General features: G+C 39.0%; 1 protein-coding gene across 1 annotated transcript in view; it reads right to left on the bottom strand.

Annotated features, from left to right (window-relative positions):
• Positions 1-446: 446 nt before the first annotated feature.
• Positions 447-18140, bottom strand: part of WDR11 (WD repeat domain 11) — a 90240-nt gene continuing 72546 nt past the window's right edge. The window contains exons 21-29 of the mRNA XM_054983063.1: positions 16793-16855; positions 15325-15390; positions 12370-12544; positions 9964-10059; positions 9587-9752; positions 8004-8101; positions 5281-5426; positions 4722-4801; positions 447-3789 (exon numbers count right to left, since the gene is read on the bottom strand). Of these exons, the coding sequence (XP_054839038.1) occupies positions 3632-3789; positions 4722-4801; positions 5281-5426; positions 8004-8101; positions 9587-9752; positions 9964-10059; positions 12370-12544; positions 15325-15390; positions 16793-16855 (1048 nt within the window). The 3' untranslated portion in view covers positions 447-3631. The remainder of the gene's footprint in view (positions 3790-4721; positions 4802-5280; positions 5427-8003; positions 8102-9586; positions 9753-9963; positions 10060-12369; positions 12545-15324; positions 15391-16792; positions 16856-18140) is intronic.

Raw genomic sequence — 18140 nt, 5'->3', positions numbered from 1 at the left:
CTTCTGTACCCAGACACCAGGAGCTTTTCCTAAACTGTCTCCTGGACTATTTATTTCCCTTAGAGCATTGCAGTGGTTACGAACATTTCATTGATACAATTTCTCATTTTATGGCACCACAGAAAAACTAGCAAATAATTAAAGAGGGCTTATAAGCAAAACCAATTATAGCCTGATATAAAAGTACTTATGCCATGATGTAATGAATCTAACATGAAGTCACAGCTATTTCATTCTAAACTTTTCTACAGTATTAAATGGAAATATCTATACAGTTCAGCTGGGCAGAATCCAGGATTCACTATTTACAGATAATCAATTCAGAATTAAAAAATATAATTGCTATCACTGTTAGTGAGAAAGATATATGCTGAACTCTCATTAAATACAACTCATTAAAATTATGTAGCTACAGTATTTATGGAATTAAATCACAGCAAATGTAACAGTTTTTAGAGCTGATTTTAATAACCGATTCCTGATTTAACAAAAAAGCATTTTATAATGATTCATTCATCTTTGTACAAAGAGATTGATAGAAATCACTTCTGTGCTGTGCAAAATATACAGACTGTATTATAAGACTGTAATTCTACACATTTATTTGAGAATAAATCCCACTCCACTTAGCAAGACATACTTCTCAGTACACACATGTAGAATTGGACTGTAAAGCATACAGAGAAATACGACCAGTAAAAGTAAGGTTTCCCTCAATATCAGTAACTTATCAGGAAGTCAATTTCTAGGGTGAAAATTGCAGAGACTGCTAGTCAGTCTGCAAGTACCATAAGGGAAATTCTGCTAAAACCTACTGAAAACTAATGCTTTACTCAACATCCTGATTGAGTCATGTAAGGAATGTTAGTAATATAATTTAACATTCACTTACTCTATTCTTTATTACAAGTATAAAGGCCAGTTTTATTGATAGCTTTTCAATGCTAAACTTATATAGCCTTTGATAAGTGCATAAATATGCATTATGCCTCTATGGTTTCCAGTGACCCTCAGTTTCCTCTAACATCTTCCTTGGGAATCTTGGTTCAAAAGCAATCATGAATTTCCTGTCTCAGTAAATTAAGCATTAGAATACACTGGAAGGAGTATACATTTTGATGTGTAACATGTATGGAGAAACAATTCAAAGGCATTCTAGTTAAAACAATTTCTTCCTCATATAAACAATGACAAGTCTACTATTCATATAAAGACCATTACTTTCACATTTTCCCCTTAAGGTGCTATCCTGGGTAAAATTAAAAGAAGAAATGTGCTCACAAATTTGTAGTCATGTGTATGCGTGTGTGGGGAGAGGAATTGCTGTGTACCTTTGAGAAACTGTGCATCATATATATTTGAAGAAAAGCAGAGGTGAGCTTTTCAAAGGAGATGTTTGCCTTTTGGAAGGAGAGAGTGAGCAAAATGTCAGGAAAAAAGGAGAGTAAAAAGGCTGGAAGACAGACAAATAGAAACAAGGAAGAGCAGACTTCAAAACTTACTTTTGTTAAGTCCTTCATATCAAGTTAGATGAATATTAAAATAAATTGCATTAAATTACTAAGGATTAACCAGATTTCAAGTGCAAGTACACTTTGGATTTATATTTTCAGCCTGTGTTTCCAAAACAGAAAATTTGGTCCCCTACACAGAATGGGGGGAAAATTCCACAGTGAACCAAAAATACAAAATTCTCTTCTACACAGCTGTCATATTCCAAACTGCTGCTACTGAAGTGTAACTAACATGGGTACATGCTCATTAATTTCCAATGTAGGTATCAGACCTGTATGCATAGAACAATGTGTATGTATAGATCTTCTAGTCCAATTAAAAGCAGGTCTTTTAGGTTGAAAGAAGTAATTTCAGACAAGAATTTTCATCTGATTACCATCGTGCTGGAGGTGTACAATGCTTCCAAATAGTATAAGAGAATCCTGAGCAGTTCTAGCTTTTAGTCAAGATATAATTGCCTGAGATGGTTTCAGGATGTCTCTAAGTACCTTTAGTGCTGAAGCAATAAGCGTCAGGTCTGCTATTTTACTCAAGCCATCAAATTAGCAACTATAACTTGCAATGGAAAGTGATACATTCATTCAACAATCATTATCCATAAGAAACTTTAAACCACTGAAGTGCTGAACCAATGCGAGGGTGTGTTCCAGGAAATCAGCAAGATGAGGATGAAACTATTCTCAGGTTCTGGTCCCTTGTGCTCTTGAAATCACACCCTGCTGATTAAATGACAGGGGATGTATCAAAAGATTTTCTAGTGTACTGATCCTATAAACCAGCCCATATGGTACAAAGCCTGAAGAGATTTTCAAAGACAGTTAAATGAATTCACAGTCCAATGCACATTACACTTCGCTGAGAATCAATTATCCAGCTTTCAGAGCTGCCTTTGAAAATACAAGCAAAAGAGCATTTTTCTCATGAGCACTTGGCATGGGGTCACTTTGTTCTTTTCCCACTGGTATCATTCTTCATTATTGCTTTGCTGCTCCAAAGTAGCACTTCCTGTTAAGAGTGATAGACTAGTTTGCAGTTGCTGTGATTTAAAGACAGATACATTTGTTCCTCAGCAACCTATCACACTATTAACTGATCAATAACTTAATTCAGTGAACAAAGCTGCTTATTTGCAAGTGCTTGAGAACAAAGAATTGCTGCTTCTAGTGAAACACATAGAAAATATTATAAAACCATGGAATGCAAAAAATGTGAAGGATGTAAACTGAAGAGGACATTAAAGAGAGAATTTAAATTGAGATAATATATGCATTTGATTGATCATCATATCCTTGATCCAAGGAAAGGGAGAGAACAGTGGAAGAGCTTACAAAGTGAATATCAAGATGTGCCACTTAAATTAGACTGAGCGTTCCCCACGCTTGGTAAGACAAGCTCATGGACTTCACAGCATCCTTTTGGGAGCTTCCCTGTGGGCTAGTCCAGGGGATGCAAGGTTCCCTGGAACTATGAGCATTTGGATGCTTTTGCCCAGCTCCCTGAGCTGTGATTAGAGGCCAGAGGTTGGTCTAACAACCCCCAGAGAAACACTTTTGCTTTCTTGCTATTTGCATAGCTGTGAGTAAAGGCTATCAATTCAACTCGAGTACTGAATAAGCACACAATCTGAAATGGCTGATTGGGCCAGCAATTTTGAGGGGAAAATATGATGGAGAATTAAATCCTAATGTTGCGGAGAATGTTGGATGATATATGGCTTCGTGCCATTTGAAAGTTTTGTCACCTACATCATTTGCTAAGGATTATGGGCCGCACCTGTCAGCTGATGTGATACAGCTGCCTCAGGCAGTAAAATGTCTTGGACTAGTCTTTCTATAATTTTTCATAAATTTCCTGAAACACCTTAGAGATGAGCATTTGCTTTTCCTTCCATCCTGAATTTTTGATTAAAGTGAAATATAAACTTTTGCTTTATATTAATCAAGCTCTCTATACCAACTGTGAAAAAAAATCTTCACACATGTATTTATAACTTCTGTTATGACCAAGAACATTTGTTTCACCAAAGCAATCCCCTATTTATCATCTGTAAAGAGTTACTGCATTGACGACTCAGTCTGATAGAACATCTCAAGTTTTAGTGGTTCATTTAGGGTTTTCACTCTGTAAGGCCTTCTTCTTTAAGCTGCTGGAGTTCATTCAGTAAATCTCTGCCAGCTGCCCCTGCTTTGGAGGCAAACAAAGTTGCAGCCTGCAAAAAGCCCAGAGTCTTCAAGTTTCTGGCATAGTCTGCAAACACTGCATGGATTAGTTTCTGTAAAATCTGGATTAAGAAATATATAACTGAATTGCCGGAGGCAACAAGTACTTGATCTCCTTACCACATCTCTCCTAAACAGGACTCAGCTATGGAAAGTTTGAAGGTAGTGATAGTTAAAGGCAGTATTACCCAAGAAGAGTGGGTCATAGTGATCCTGTCACTCCAGCTTTGGTCCATTCTACACTGGCTTCCAATTTGTTTCCAGGCCCAACTAAACCTTTAAAGCTCTACACGATTTGGGTCCAGCATATTTTAAAGCACTGCCTACTTTCATACAAACCTACTTGAGCTCTACACACATCTTCTGAGGCCCAGCTCTGAGTGCTCTACCTTCTGAGGTTAGGCAGGTGGCAACCCAAGACAGAGCCTTCTCAGTCCTGGCACCAAGATTATAGACCTCCCTCCCCAAGGGATGTTCATATGTGTCCACTACCTATAACAGTGTCTTCCATCAGCAGGTCAAAACCTCTTTTGGTGTTGCCCCAACGACCCATTCTCATGCCCTAGTTTTCTTGGCTCTCTGTTTTAAAAAGTCTATTTTACTTTCGGTTTTAAATTGGTTTTATAATATGTTTTATAAAATTCTGCTTTTAATTTGTAGCCATCTTGATGGCCATGATTGGGCAGAAAGGTGGGATATAAATTTTGTAAACTACTAATTAAATAAATATGAGTACACACTGTTTTTATAAGAGGAAAAGCCCAGCTATGCTCTCTCCCAGCTCTGATTGCTCAGCCATTAGATCCTGTGCTTTTAATGACCTTCCTCAGAGAGCACCATTCTCTTATTTTTAACAACACATATTTTCTCTTTCTTCCTTTCCACTTAGATTGAATAATTAAGCATAAACATACTGCATAAACCTTCAAACTGCCGCTGCCTCCTCTATTAATAGAGAAAGTGACTGTGATTTCCACAAAAGGATATTTGCATCTTCATTAACTTCAATGGTACCGTACTTTAGACAGGCTTCAACAAATAAGGCAGCCCTGTCAAAATACCTCATGCTGTTGAAGAAGAGAACAAACAGTTAGGAAGGATGTAAAGGCAACTTAAAGAGCTTCTTGTCACCTTGACAGGTTTGTCACAGAAATTCAGAACATTCAATGAGAGCTTTCATGTCAAGCTTTAAAAGGGCCAAGGATTCAGCCTCCCAGTTCTGAACAAGAATGAACAATGCAAAAGCGACACGGGCTTCCTCAACAAGTAACACCAGATGTGCTACAATAGTAGACATAGTAGTAACTTTCTTTTACAGCAAAAACTGTTAAAAATGAATGGAGGCATTTTAATTTTTAAAAGATGTTTGAAGCAGCATTGTTGCTTAATTCTCTTTGCTGTTTCTCTTCTTTGTTTCTGTTTCCCTGCTGCTTGTTTCAAAACTGTGATTATTGCATACATGCATCTTTCAGTCTCCTTCTACAGAGAACTAGCTAATATTTTTAAATAAGCATATAAAAGGGAGAACAAAAATGTTTCACGTTACCTGTGCAGCATCTCTGTCACTCTTATGAAGCAACCTAGGGAAAGGAGAACAAGGATGGCTTTGGACTTCTGATTGATTTGTGGAGAACAAAGATGGTCAACCCAACGCTTCAAAACATCAGCACATTCCTCTGAGTTCAGGCGAACCTATGAGAGATTGGAAATATTTGACTTGAATTTTAGAATCCAAATCAGACCATCCAAGGCAGGCAGTAAGGTGTAAGAACTGATTGATTGTGACAGGCTGCTTTCAGTGTGTACCATGTGACTCCTTTGGTCAGAAGCTCATTAAAAAATATCTGGCAAATAATGAAGAAGAATCCCCAGTTATCTGGAAAATCGGAAATACAAATTGAGACCCCTGAGACTCGGGGGGGGGGGAGGGGGGAATGGGACGAATCCCATGCTTACCTACCTCACTCTGTGGGCTGGCCATCTGCCAAACTCCCCAGGTGAAGTGCCATTTGCATTCCACAGTGGCTCCCTGCCCACCCACCATAAACAGTGTGAAGGAGAACAAGAGCTCCAACTCCGTTGCTCACCCATACCTCTGCTGTCTCGGTGGTGGCAGGGAACAGTGGGGGTTCCTGCTCCTCCTTCCCTGCCCAGTACAGGCACCGCCACTGCCTCAGTGGGTACAGAGTGTCCCGCAAAATGTCCCACATCCATCTGCCTCAGAGGCTGGGGGTAGGTGGAGGGTGTTACAGCTTTCACTCCTCTGCCTGCTTTCAGCATCACACCTACATTGGCTGAGGGTGGGGCAGAGGATTCCACTCCTTCTCTCCCACCTTCCTCCTCCTTGCACTCACATGTGTGTTGGGAGAACAGATGACTGCAACTGCACAGTAAACTGTACTCAGTTATGGGTTTTTGGTAAGCCACCATTGTTTTCAGTTTTAGGATTTTTCTGCAAACCTGAGTGTCTACTCAGGTTTGTAGAAATGTGTGCCTAAGAAGCCACAATCCTCGGATTTAAGTACCTACAAATGGGGGGAGGGGGGCATGTTGACTATTAGAATCTTTCAGACCTGTGGCCAGTGGTACTGAAATACTAATTTTAAGAAGTCCATTAAAAAGATTGCTTTTTTCCAAACTTAAAATTCCCACAGGCAGCTCCATAAAGTCTTTGCAACAACATAGCCTGGGAACATGCATGTGCCCTGAAAAGTGGAGCTTCTAATGAAGCACAGAGAGTGGGCTGGCATGAAACAAGTAACAACAAGCTGGGTCAGATGTCATGAAGACCCATAACAACCAGTACAAGATAGAGCAAGATTAGAGTGGCATCAGGAACTGGGAAGAAGGATATAATGTAAGGATAAAGATGAGATGAAAAGGAAGGCCAGCTGCAGGGGGCAGGTGGATAGGCTTAACCAAAGCCCGAGTCTAATTTGTACACTTTTTATCCCCCAAAGGGTCAATAATCAATCAGAAGAGTCATGGCTACCCAGCTTTGATTACAAAAAGATTTCCAAAATGGATAAACTTTTGTTGAAATTTGAAATGGAAGAAGAATCTGTGACAGACTGCATGGTAAAATGGGCTAAAAAATTTGGGTATAATATACCAATGAACCAGTGGGAAAATATGTGGTTAAACGGGCTCAAATGCACTTTGAGTTCCACACTTAAAGAAAATTTCTATAAAATGATGTATCGGTGGTATACGTCTCCTGATAAATTACCAAAAATGAGTAAACATAAGTCAAACAAATGTTGGAAATGTGAGCAACATGAAGGAACATGTTATCATCTTTGGTAACTTGCCCTGAAGCAAAAAAAAATTGGTCACAAATCCATATGATAATACAAAAAATGCTGAAGATCAATATATAATTTAAACTAGAAGTCTTTTTGTTGGGATCAATGGATAAACAGTTGGAAAATACACATGGTGTCTTATTTCTATATATGACCACGGCGGCTAGGTTTTTATATGCGCAAAAATGGAAAAGTACAGTATTGCCTTCAATTGAGGACTGGATTATGAAAACGACGGAGTTAGTGGAGATGGCTAAATTTACCACTCTGATCAGAGATAAAACATTGTCTACTTTTATAGTTAACTGGAAACTCCTTATTGACTTTCTGCATGAGACGAGGAAAAATGAACTGATGATTTGTGGTTTTGATTTTTAAGAAGATAAATTTGGAAAAAATAAATAGAAAAGTGGCAGTATTGAAAAAGTAAATTTGGGAGATATTAAAATTAAAAGTATAATGTTTGTTAAAATATGATAGGTGTTATAGAGAAAAATGGAAAATGAAATATGTACTATTTCTCTGTTATTTTCAACCTTTGTTCTTCTTTTTCTCTCTTTGTATTCTTTTTTCTTTACTTTTTTCTTCTATTTCTTTGCCCTTTTTACTGGGCTTTTAATTTTATTAATAAAATAAAAATTTCCACCAAAGAAGAGTCATGGCTACCCATGACCAGTGAGACAGTCCTATGAGCGAAAGCGAGTTCTTGGCTCGCAAAAATCTGCAAATCCTGAAAGCTAATTTTCATAAGCCGTAAGCACATGAAGCCAAGGATGGTGGTTTATAATCTTCTCCCCACCAATTTCATTCTATTTTTACACTTTTTTGCCAACTACTGTAAATGAACTATGAACATTCCATCTGCTATCCTCCTAGCTTATCTGGCATATGCAAGTGATCTTATATTATCAAAAAGTAGTAGCTTATATGTATGATTGTAAATCTGACTGAGAATATTGCCTACTTTTGCAAGCCACGCTGCTCGATTCCATTCACCATAGGTTTGCAGGTAACGACAGGCATCAGCGGCTTTATCTATTAAACACAGCAACTGAACACCCTCTGAAAAAGAAATCAGCTAAGCTTAATTAGTTGCAATTTCAATACAAGGAGCCGGAGAGTCTCCCCTGCCATTTATGGAGAACAGAGAAACCCTGACTACAGTTATCTCTGACGTTCAAAGGCTAACTTCTCCTGACTGAAAATCTTTTGCACAGCAGACATCCAAGTGGTTAAGTTTTCTACATTACAAACTTTGCAATCTGTTATAAAGAGACCAATGGATCAATGAAACATTGTAAACAGGACATATTTAGTTACAGCAGTGGTATTTTGTAAATAATTCTTTTATATTTTTCCTCTGCTTTAATGGCCATTTGTTTATTTTTTATGTGTGTAGAGTAAGGGCAGCCCCCTATAGCAGCTTTATCCTGACAACATAATTTTGTTACCTATAAGTGATTAAAATTCAATGCTTTGTCAATTACAGAACCATTCAGAAGATTCTCCAGTGTCCTGTATGATCAAAGGTTTTGTTGTTTTGATTCTGAGACTCCAGAAACTATCCAACTTTTTTTCCCTCTCGTAGGCTGTATGAGGAGTTGTTGTGACCATCTTTGCTTACTCTCCTCCTTTATTGTCCTTCCCTAGTTGTTATAGAGGCCTGTGGCCTTATGTCTTTGAGATAGTTACTTAAACATAGGTTAATTATTACTGTGGAACATTAGCCTTCTATTTCATTTAAGAATAGCTTATAATTTTAGCGTTGCTGTTAATCTACTAGTTAGTGTACGTTTTGGAGACTATAAGGATGTTTAACTTGGGAGTTTGGTTTTGTATTTTATCTTAAACTCTGTATTTTTATAATGTTACCTAACATTATAACTGTGCATTGTCTAAAAGCCTAAGAGCTGTATAGATACACCTTCTCTTAAACAGAATGGAAATGGTGCTTAAAATTGGGTCTTGAGTACTTTAGGCTTTCTACCACTCCCAAAGGCAAAAGGAATGAAAGCACCACACAGGTGTGAAACGCATGCATAGAAACTGAATAATGGATCATATTCTGCAGAAAAAAATGGAACAGTTCTGCCCAAGATTAACTCAACTCACTCTCCTGTTCACTGTTAACTACACACTGAGGGCCCAAGAGGAAAAAAAGTCCTCTTAAAAAAAATCAAGTTACAGCTGATTTCATTGGTCATGTTATATTCTTTTTCCAAGGAAGGGCTCATAATTTATTTATAATATTTTTATTGTTTTTAAACTGTATGTTACAAATTGTATGCTGTTACACTACCCTGATCCCGTCTGATGGGGAGGATGGTCTAGAAATGCAATAAACAACAACAACAACCCAGTCTGAGCCCTTCCTTTAAAATAAGGGTAAGCATTTTTTTTTTCTGCAGTGGTTTGCTGCCATTCTTTTCTATTTACATGTCTAGGACCAGCTATACCAACTCCAGGGTGACTTGCATTTAAGAAAACCTGTCATAGTCACTTACCATTTCTTGCTTTTGAGTACAAGAGAGATAATGAAACTCTCACCTGCCAGCTTTCCATTTGCAATCATGTTGGTTGCTACCAATTTGATGGTACTTTGGGAAGGACCTGAGGAGGTGACTGTTGTGACTAAACAAGCCTTGAGTGAATCACAGTAGTAGCAGGAGTTCTCTGCATTTGTCTCCAAAAGTAGTTGAACAGCTCTGTCAGTCTAGGAAGGGGGAAAATAACATTATGATGCTTTCAAGTCATCCTATTAACTCAGAAAACTTACTTGCCTAGCTTAAGAGACTTTTTAAAAAAAATCGCCCGGTGTCTAATGTCACTGTTGTTTACCCCCTCCCTCGCTTTGCTAAGAAGCCATGTGTATGATCCAAAACTGAACAGATGTGACCATAAAAGGCCTAAACACGCTACCAGACCTGGCCCAACAGAAGTAACTGGTCAGTGCATTTCCTGGTGTGATCATAATTTGACCTTTTAACTTCTTGAAGATTGACTCTTTCAAGCTGGAATTTCTGCAGAGAATCATACATAAACACAGTTAAGAAAACTGACAATGATTATTTGTAAATCAACAATTATGAGACCTACTGGTATATAAATATACAAAACCTGCCTGGTGAATTTAGAGCTCAAAGATCCATATAGTTTATGTTGTAAATCAACATGCAGCAACTTTATCACAACACTTTCACATGTCCCCCATGTGAAAGACAGGCATCAACTCTCCCAAAACACTAGCTTTCCAAAGTGTTCTTTTTAATGCACTTCACCATAAAATGTGTGTAAATTTATCTCAAGATAAAAAATAAAAACGGAGATGGAAGAGTTTCAAGGAAATGAAATGAAAACAGAAGCGTGGGGGAGTAGTGATGCTGGTGATTGGTAAATTCTGTGGGTGTTAGGGGATACAGAGAAAAATGGGGCTAAGAAAATGCTTAAAAGTGGAAAGATTTTGATGAATGATTAAAAAAAGAAGAACATGTTAAGGGAACTGAGAGATAGCTAGCAAGTTGAAAAGTCCTGGAAACAGAACTATAGCAAACAGTAGCGGAGGTCAAAATGAAACCTAGAAAGGCAGATATGCAGAACAGTGCATGTGAACACTGCAAAGGGGCAGGTTATGAAGGCCCAGCCTGAGATGTAGCTGTAGGTATAAGTAGAGGATGTAGTGATGGTCACAGGCATAGATGGCTTTAAAAGAGTCATAAGGAGTAGATCTATCAGTGGCTACTAGCTCTGGTGACTAAAGGGATCTTCTTCATTCAGAGGCAGTGAACCTCTGAACACCAGTGGCAGGAGGCAACATTGGGGAAAGGCCCCAGCCTGTGTGACCTCTTGTTGGCTCTTAAGAATAACTGGTCATCCACTGTGTGCTACAGGATGCGGGGCTAGATGGACCACTGGTCTGATCCAGCAGGGCTCCTGTTATATTCTTAGAATATGAAAAAACATAACAAGCATCTAAAATTTACTAAGAAGAAGCACCACAGATCTAAGGAAACAAAGTGATTTTTATATCGCAGTACTTCAAGTGTTCTGGATTATGACATGGGGAATTTCTCCAAGACTTTCCTTGCACTAAAGATACACAAAGGAAAGATTGACAAAACAACAGAATTTCCATGAAATCGACAGGCCTTATATTTCACTGCTTGACAAAACAGGTGGTGTCAGAATACACTTCACTATTATGAATAATAAAATGTTATATATTCCCCTCAATATAAAAGGCTCAAGTGAGGCCAGGAACAGTTTTATGTAAACTGTTTTTCTGTTGCTGGACAGCCGGCCAGACACGGCCCCAGACAATCTGGCCAGAGCTTTGGAGGCTGTGACAGCATGGTTGAAACAGAGCAGGCTGAAATTGAACCCAGTGAAGACGGAGGTCCTGCAGCTGGGACGGGGGCTGCCAGTTGTTGGGATCCAGCTCCCTGCCCTGGATGGGACACCACTGGCAACTTTGCCAGTGGTAAAGAGTCTGGGTGTGCTCCTGGATGCCTCCCTATCGATGGAGGCCCAGGTCACGGCGGTTGCCAAGTCTGCATTTTTCCATCTTCGTCAGATCAGGCAACTTGCCCCCTACCTGACGCCCCAGGACCTGGCTACAGTGATCCATGCAACAGTCACCTCCAGGCTAGATTACTGTAACTCACTCTACGCTGGGCTACCCTTGGGCCTGATCCAGAAACTACAACTGGTCCAGAATGCGGCGGCACGGGTCCTGACTGGTATACCTTACCAGTCACACATCACACCTGTCCTGTGCCAGCTGCACTGGCTTCCGGTTGAATTCTGAATCAGGTTCAAAGTGTTGGTTCTTACCTTTAAAGCCCTGAGTGGGTTGGGACCGGCATATCTTCGGGACTGCCTCTCCCTGTACGTTCCCCGGAGATCGCTTCGATCAGCGAATAAATATTTACTTGTGGTCCCCGGCCCTAAGGAAGCCTGCCTCACTTCAACCAGGGCCAGGGCCTTTTCAGTCCTGGCCCCAGCCTGGTGGAACGCTCTGTCAATGGAAACCCGGGCCCAGCGGGACATATTATCGTTCCGCCGGGCCTGTAAGACAGAGCTGTTCCACCAGGCGTTCGGTGATTGAAGGGGGCGGTGCCATGTCGGCCTCCCACCTTTGGGGTGGGGGAGGGTTCTCCCCACCACTGCACTTTGTTAATTTGTTTTATTGTTTGTATATTGATTTTAGTTCTTGTTTTATCGATTTTAACTGTTCACCGCCCAGAGCCCCTGGGGATGGTCGGTATATAAATTGAAATATAAATAAATAAAATAAATAAAAGTGAAGCCTTTATCAAAACATGTTGCAGTACCTGGAAAGATGAGTTTTCACTGAGTGTATCATAACAGATATCTAATGGACTGATCCATTTTTCTTGAGAAAAAAGATCCTCTGCTTTTGCTGTTAATGTTTTCTCCTGGGAAAAAGCATGCAAATAATGAGCAGCAACTGTCCAGAAATGCAGTTCAGATTCATCCCCGTACAGCCTGGGAAAGCAAACGTCTAAATTAATGAAGAACAACTGTGATTTTAAAAACACCACGCTGCTAAATGTAGGTGATTTATTAAACTGCGGTAGGTCAAACAGAGACTTTCAGTCACTCAGAGGCTTTCACCATTGCAGTTTCAAAACCTGGAATGTTGTATGATTCAGACAAAATGTGAGTTGAAATCAAACCTTATCTAATCCTACTCCAAAGGGCTTTAAGTCTCTTTCTGCCATGACCATATTTCTGGAGAAATCTCCATCTTGTGATCATGGCAGAAAAACATTTATAAAAACAAACCTATTAGGAGTATTTTAGTGTAGATATCTAGAATCTGGCTTCAACATGATGAATTAAAAAATCACATATAAGCAGAATAACATTTTAACACAGTAATTATGACTTTTCATTTGATTTCAAACTTAGTAAAAATCCTGTCCCGTTCTTCCATTTTCACGACACTGTTTAGGGGTGTGCAATCCAGATCTGGGATTCAAGGGGGGGGGGAAGCCGGGGTTTTGGCAATCTGGCTAAATCTGGCTTTCTTGAATCAAATCACAGAATCCCAGATCTGATCTGGAAACCTGAATCCAGACCCTGAGATAGATCTAGGTGAATCAGATAAAGGTGGCTTCAACCTCTGGCTGGCTCCTTCCTGGGCTTCTCCCGCTTTTTTTCCTTAGAGAGGAGGGGGATGAGGAAGGAGGGAGTGGCCAATTTGTGCAGGAGCTCTCCTTGTCTGCCTGGCTTTGGTGAGTGACACTTGTTCAGCTAGGCTAAGTTGCAATAGCATCCCTTGCTTCAGTTTGATTTGGGTGAGATTCTCTGTTTTGACATGATTTTCTAGTTTGATGTTAGTCCCCTTGATTCACTTTGGTTGTGTTGTGCTCCCTCTGGCATTTGGAAGTGTGCCTTTGGTTGCTGGCAGTTTTGCCCATGTATTTCTGCTTGAGAGCCTGCTTGGAAATATTTCCCCCATAGGAAATAATGGAGAGTGGTGAGGTAGCTTCTCTATGGGGTGCTTGGGACTTCAGTTTTGGATCTGCTGGGCTTTGAGGGGGACTTCAGTTTGGATCTGCTGGGCTTTCTCTGGGTTGAGGTTGTTTTTGGAAGTGTGCCTTTGGCCACTGGCAGTCTTGCCCCTGTGTGTTTCTGCCTAAAAGTCTGCTTGGAGAGGTTTCCCCCATAAGAAACAATAGAGAGTGGTTGGGGGCACCTTCTGCAGGGGCCCACAGAATTGGACCCCAGGGTTCAATCTTTTTGAAGCTTGGCCAGTCTTTAGAAGACATGTATGTTCCCTGAAAATTTTGTTGTGTTTGCTTGAAAAATCCCAACCCTAGTCCCCAGATAGCCCCCAGATAGTTTTCCCCATAGAGAATAATGGAGAGCGGCTGGGGGGCCCTTCTTCAGGGGCCCATAGAACTTGGCCCCAGTGTCCAATCTTCCTGAAACCTGAATGGGTGGGGTCTTTAGAGAATAGTCAGGAGTAAGATCTCTGCAAATTTAGTGCTCTTGAAAAATGATCTCACAATCCTCATGGATAGCCCCCAGATTGTTTTCCCCATATGGAATAATGGCAGAATAAATCTGGGATTCTCTCATCTGTCTTAAACGGATTAGAGATTCTTTCCTAGATTTCAGGAATCCCGTATTTTTTTCATGATCCCTGAAACCCAGATCTGGATTTTTATTTTTTGCCTCACATCCCTAGTGCTATTAGACAGAGTCCTTCTCTGGCATGAGGTGCTTTCAACTCACACAAATCTTGCAATGAGCAAAAGTACCTACTACTGGAAAAACATGGTTTGCAATAAAGCACAACCTCTGCAATGCAGGAGAGTGCTACAGAAACAGAAGAAAGGATTAGGATCCAAACTCATTTATTTAAGGTGACTGTAACACTCATTTCAATGCAATTTTATAATTTTGTTATTCTCTGTCTAAAAATATTGAGACATAATGCACACAACTGGAAATGGAGACAGATGAGACTGTTCGTAAAAAGCACAAAGTAGGACTAAAAGACCCAAAGAAAACTAATGCTGCCATCTATTAACTATGGTCTAGAGATAGGACTGGGTCACAGATTTGAGCAGACTCTCCTTTTTCACTTTCACTCTCTTACATAAATTCATGAATTCCCATATACATGAGTACCAGTGGTTAACCACTCTGGAATATTACATTAGCACCTGTAATAACCATGGTCAAATTCAGTCACAGTTTGCAAATCAGCTTTAAAAAAAAAAAAAGCCCAGGTTTCTGTGGGCTTTTTTCAATTTTCCGATGGAAAAAATAAAAAAAATTTGGGAAGCACTGAAAAAGAACTTCTATAAAGTACTTCTGTAACGACAGAAATTTCTAAGACAAGTTTTTTCCCACTCAAAATATACAGTATGGAAAAGTCTGAGGATGTTTTTGACTTTTTGTATGACAATAGGCTTCCCCAGGATCAGAAAGAACTCTTGGAGAGTCAGAGAGCTACTGATATTTCATAACTGACTGGCTGGTGACTTGTTCTCCAGAATACCACTATGGTCAGACTAACACTCCAAAGGAAACTTTTTATTGCAAAATAAGCTAATATTTATCTCTCGCTATAGAAGTATGTTTATACTTTAGAGTTGATCTTTACACAACATTTTTGCATGATATTAATCTAAGTATAATCTATTCTACTGCTTTTTAACAAAAAAAATTAGGTGCTCAGGTTTAAGATTACATGACAAGTATTTACAAGACAGGTATTTCACTTTTGACTTCAACAAGCTGTCTGTTACCTTGCAACCAGGAGACAGCGCTGCACAAGGGTGAACTCTGGATCAAGCAAAAGTTTCTTGATGTCACTAAGAAAAGAAAGCCAGGTATCGCTAGTGATTTATGACACAGCATATGCAAACACATGTATATATTGCACATTTTAAATGGAAAAAGCTTGCACTCTTTTAGAATGTCCAAGAAAAAAAGAGCAGGGGGAAACGCTGCAGAAAGCACAGGAAAGAGGAGAGAGCACGAATCTCCCAAAGCAAGAACTTACAACCTTTTCAACTATTAAAGTGCACCATGCAAAAACAATACTGTTCAATATTTTTATATGTTTATATATGCCATTATAAAGTGCAAGGTGAAATAAATAACAATAAATATATAATTCTCAATAAGAAATATACGGTTCACATCCAATAAATATCTCCAGTTACAACAGCAATTCATAATAATATACAATAATGTACACAGATCATGTAGTCAGGAAGTACTCTTCTATTGCCCGGCCATAAGTGCTGGTAATACAGCATTAAAGACTTGGTGTCCTAAAATGAGTCCTTTATGTATCAACACAATTCATATGATGCGATCTATTCTTCTTCCTTCGTAGGTGCAAACTCCACACTTGGGAGACAGTGAAGCTCCCCGGGAGAATGCTGAAAGGCAACCAAAATCTTCATGAAGAGAAAGATATAGGTGTGAGATGTAGACTTTGTTGCTTAGAGACAGCCTTGAAGAAAGGGAGAATATTGCTGTCTCAGAATGCTCTTGAAAAAGCTGGTCAAAATAGGAGAACTGCTAACCCCTGATGAGCGATTCTTAGCGGCCTTGAACCCTCTCTGTCTCCTCCTTTTGACTCCTTTTGACTGCAAGGGCAGTAGACAAGTACTTCCTGACTACATGATCTGTGTATATTATTGTATATTATTATGAATTCCTGTTGTGACTGGAAGATACTTATTGGACGTGAACGTATATTTCTAATTGAGAATTATTTATTTATTGTTATTTATTGCACCTTGCACTTTATAACTGCATATATAAATATATAAAAATATTGAACATTATTGTTTTTGCACAGTGCACTTTAATAGTTGAAAAGTTTGTCAGTTCTCGCAGCGGGAGATCTGTGCTCTCTCCACTCTTAGAATGTGCTAAACTGAGATAGAAATAAAATCATATTTAACTACATGAAATTTACACCAATAGGTACTTTATGTTACAGTCTATTATGCCTGTCAAACTATGATAATACTTAGCAATGATCTGGCTGCCATATAACCTTGACTGCTGGGAAAATACTAACAGAAAAATGACGGTGAGACTGAGAGCCATTCCTGCACTTCCAAGTTAAACATTCTTTATTATTGCCTCCATATTTAATTCTAAACTTTTAATTTTTACAGAAGAATCCTGATTGAAAATAAGTATGTGCTTTAGACATGTCATGTTAGTTTTCTTTTTTTAAAAAAAAATACTTACTTGGACAATGAATACAATTGTTCTTGCAACAGATTTTTAATGTTTTCATTCTCTGGATAATTTCTGCAAAGTAAACATTAGGTTTAATAGATAAGTAATAGGCTGCCTGAAATTGTACTTCACATTCTCTCTGCTATGTTCAAACTTAAAAAGGGGAAGGGGAGGATGAAGAAGAATCAACTATTAGATGGGGTACAAATAGTGAGAAAGGGGCTTGGACATGTCACATTAGGTTCTTTTACAAAGAAATAAAAAGCTTAATTAGTTAATAAGTAGAACTGTACTACTTTTAGTACCCCCATGACAGAACAGGACTGTGGGACCCTTCTGAGGAGCACCAATACACTAACAGAAATGTCTACAGGAACCCCTTGCGCACACATTCCAAAGCATGTAACATTTTCTCCTTCCAAAGCAATGTTAGCTCCATACATAGGGAAATGATCACTGAGAAATCTCTGATACCACAAAAGTCCATGCCTTTGAGACCACTGTAACACTATAAACCCACCTGAGCCTTCTATCTCACTCCAGCCTAAATGGCATTTAAATATATTGCTATATCTAGAATAACCATGGCAACACATTGCAGAAGGGTAGCTGTTACAGGTGTCACAAGACTCCTGTCTGAATTTCTGTACTTTATTGCAATTTCATAATTTACAAGGTACTATGCAATACAGCTACTAAATATCACTAATGTGCTTTCATTTTTCAAATCAAGTTCAGATTACAAACTGCATCCAGGCAAGATGAACAAAATGTAAGGACATGTAGTGCCAGATCCAGAGTTTTGCCTATATTTCTTTTGTCCATACTTCTTCGAGAATATCTATCAACTGAGAGCCACTCCGGAGGAAAAAAACTGTAACAACAAGAAGCAATTCCCCTTATGCTATCACTATACAGTACCAAGACTGTAAACAATTTTAATAAAGTGCTACTAGTTAATAAAGTGCAGTGGATAATATAAATATCATATACAACAAATCTATATATATATAAATTCCAAGCAGCCAATAAATATACCATGAATAACATATATAATGAATAAACAGCAAACAGAATCCAGGTAATGAGCAATTCTGACAACAACCATACATTCCATATCAATAACAATTGTTCAAGGTTCCACAACCAAAATGTCCATTACGAATAATCAATGAAATCCAAAACGCTGCCAGCCACTCTCTCCACAGGAGTCCGTAGTATAATTGCCTGTAGTTCAAACGATAGTCCGATTAATCATGGGAGTTGTTGGCAGATAGTCCAGCCCGATAAACTGCTAGCAAAATTTGTTTCGCAGTGCAAGCTTTCTCAGGGGCTACCGTATCTGTATTACATAAAA

This window comes from Eublepharis macularius, chromosome 6 (assembly GCF_028583425.1).
Source record: "Eublepharis macularius isolate TG4126 chromosome 6, MPM_Emac_v1.0, whole genome shotgun sequence".
Lineage (NCBI taxonomy): Eukaryota > Metazoa > Chordata > Lepidosauria > Squamata > Eublepharidae > Eublepharis > Eublepharis macularius.
Note: the sequence above shows the minus strand (reverse complement) of the source record. Positions and strands in the feature narration are given on the sequence as shown.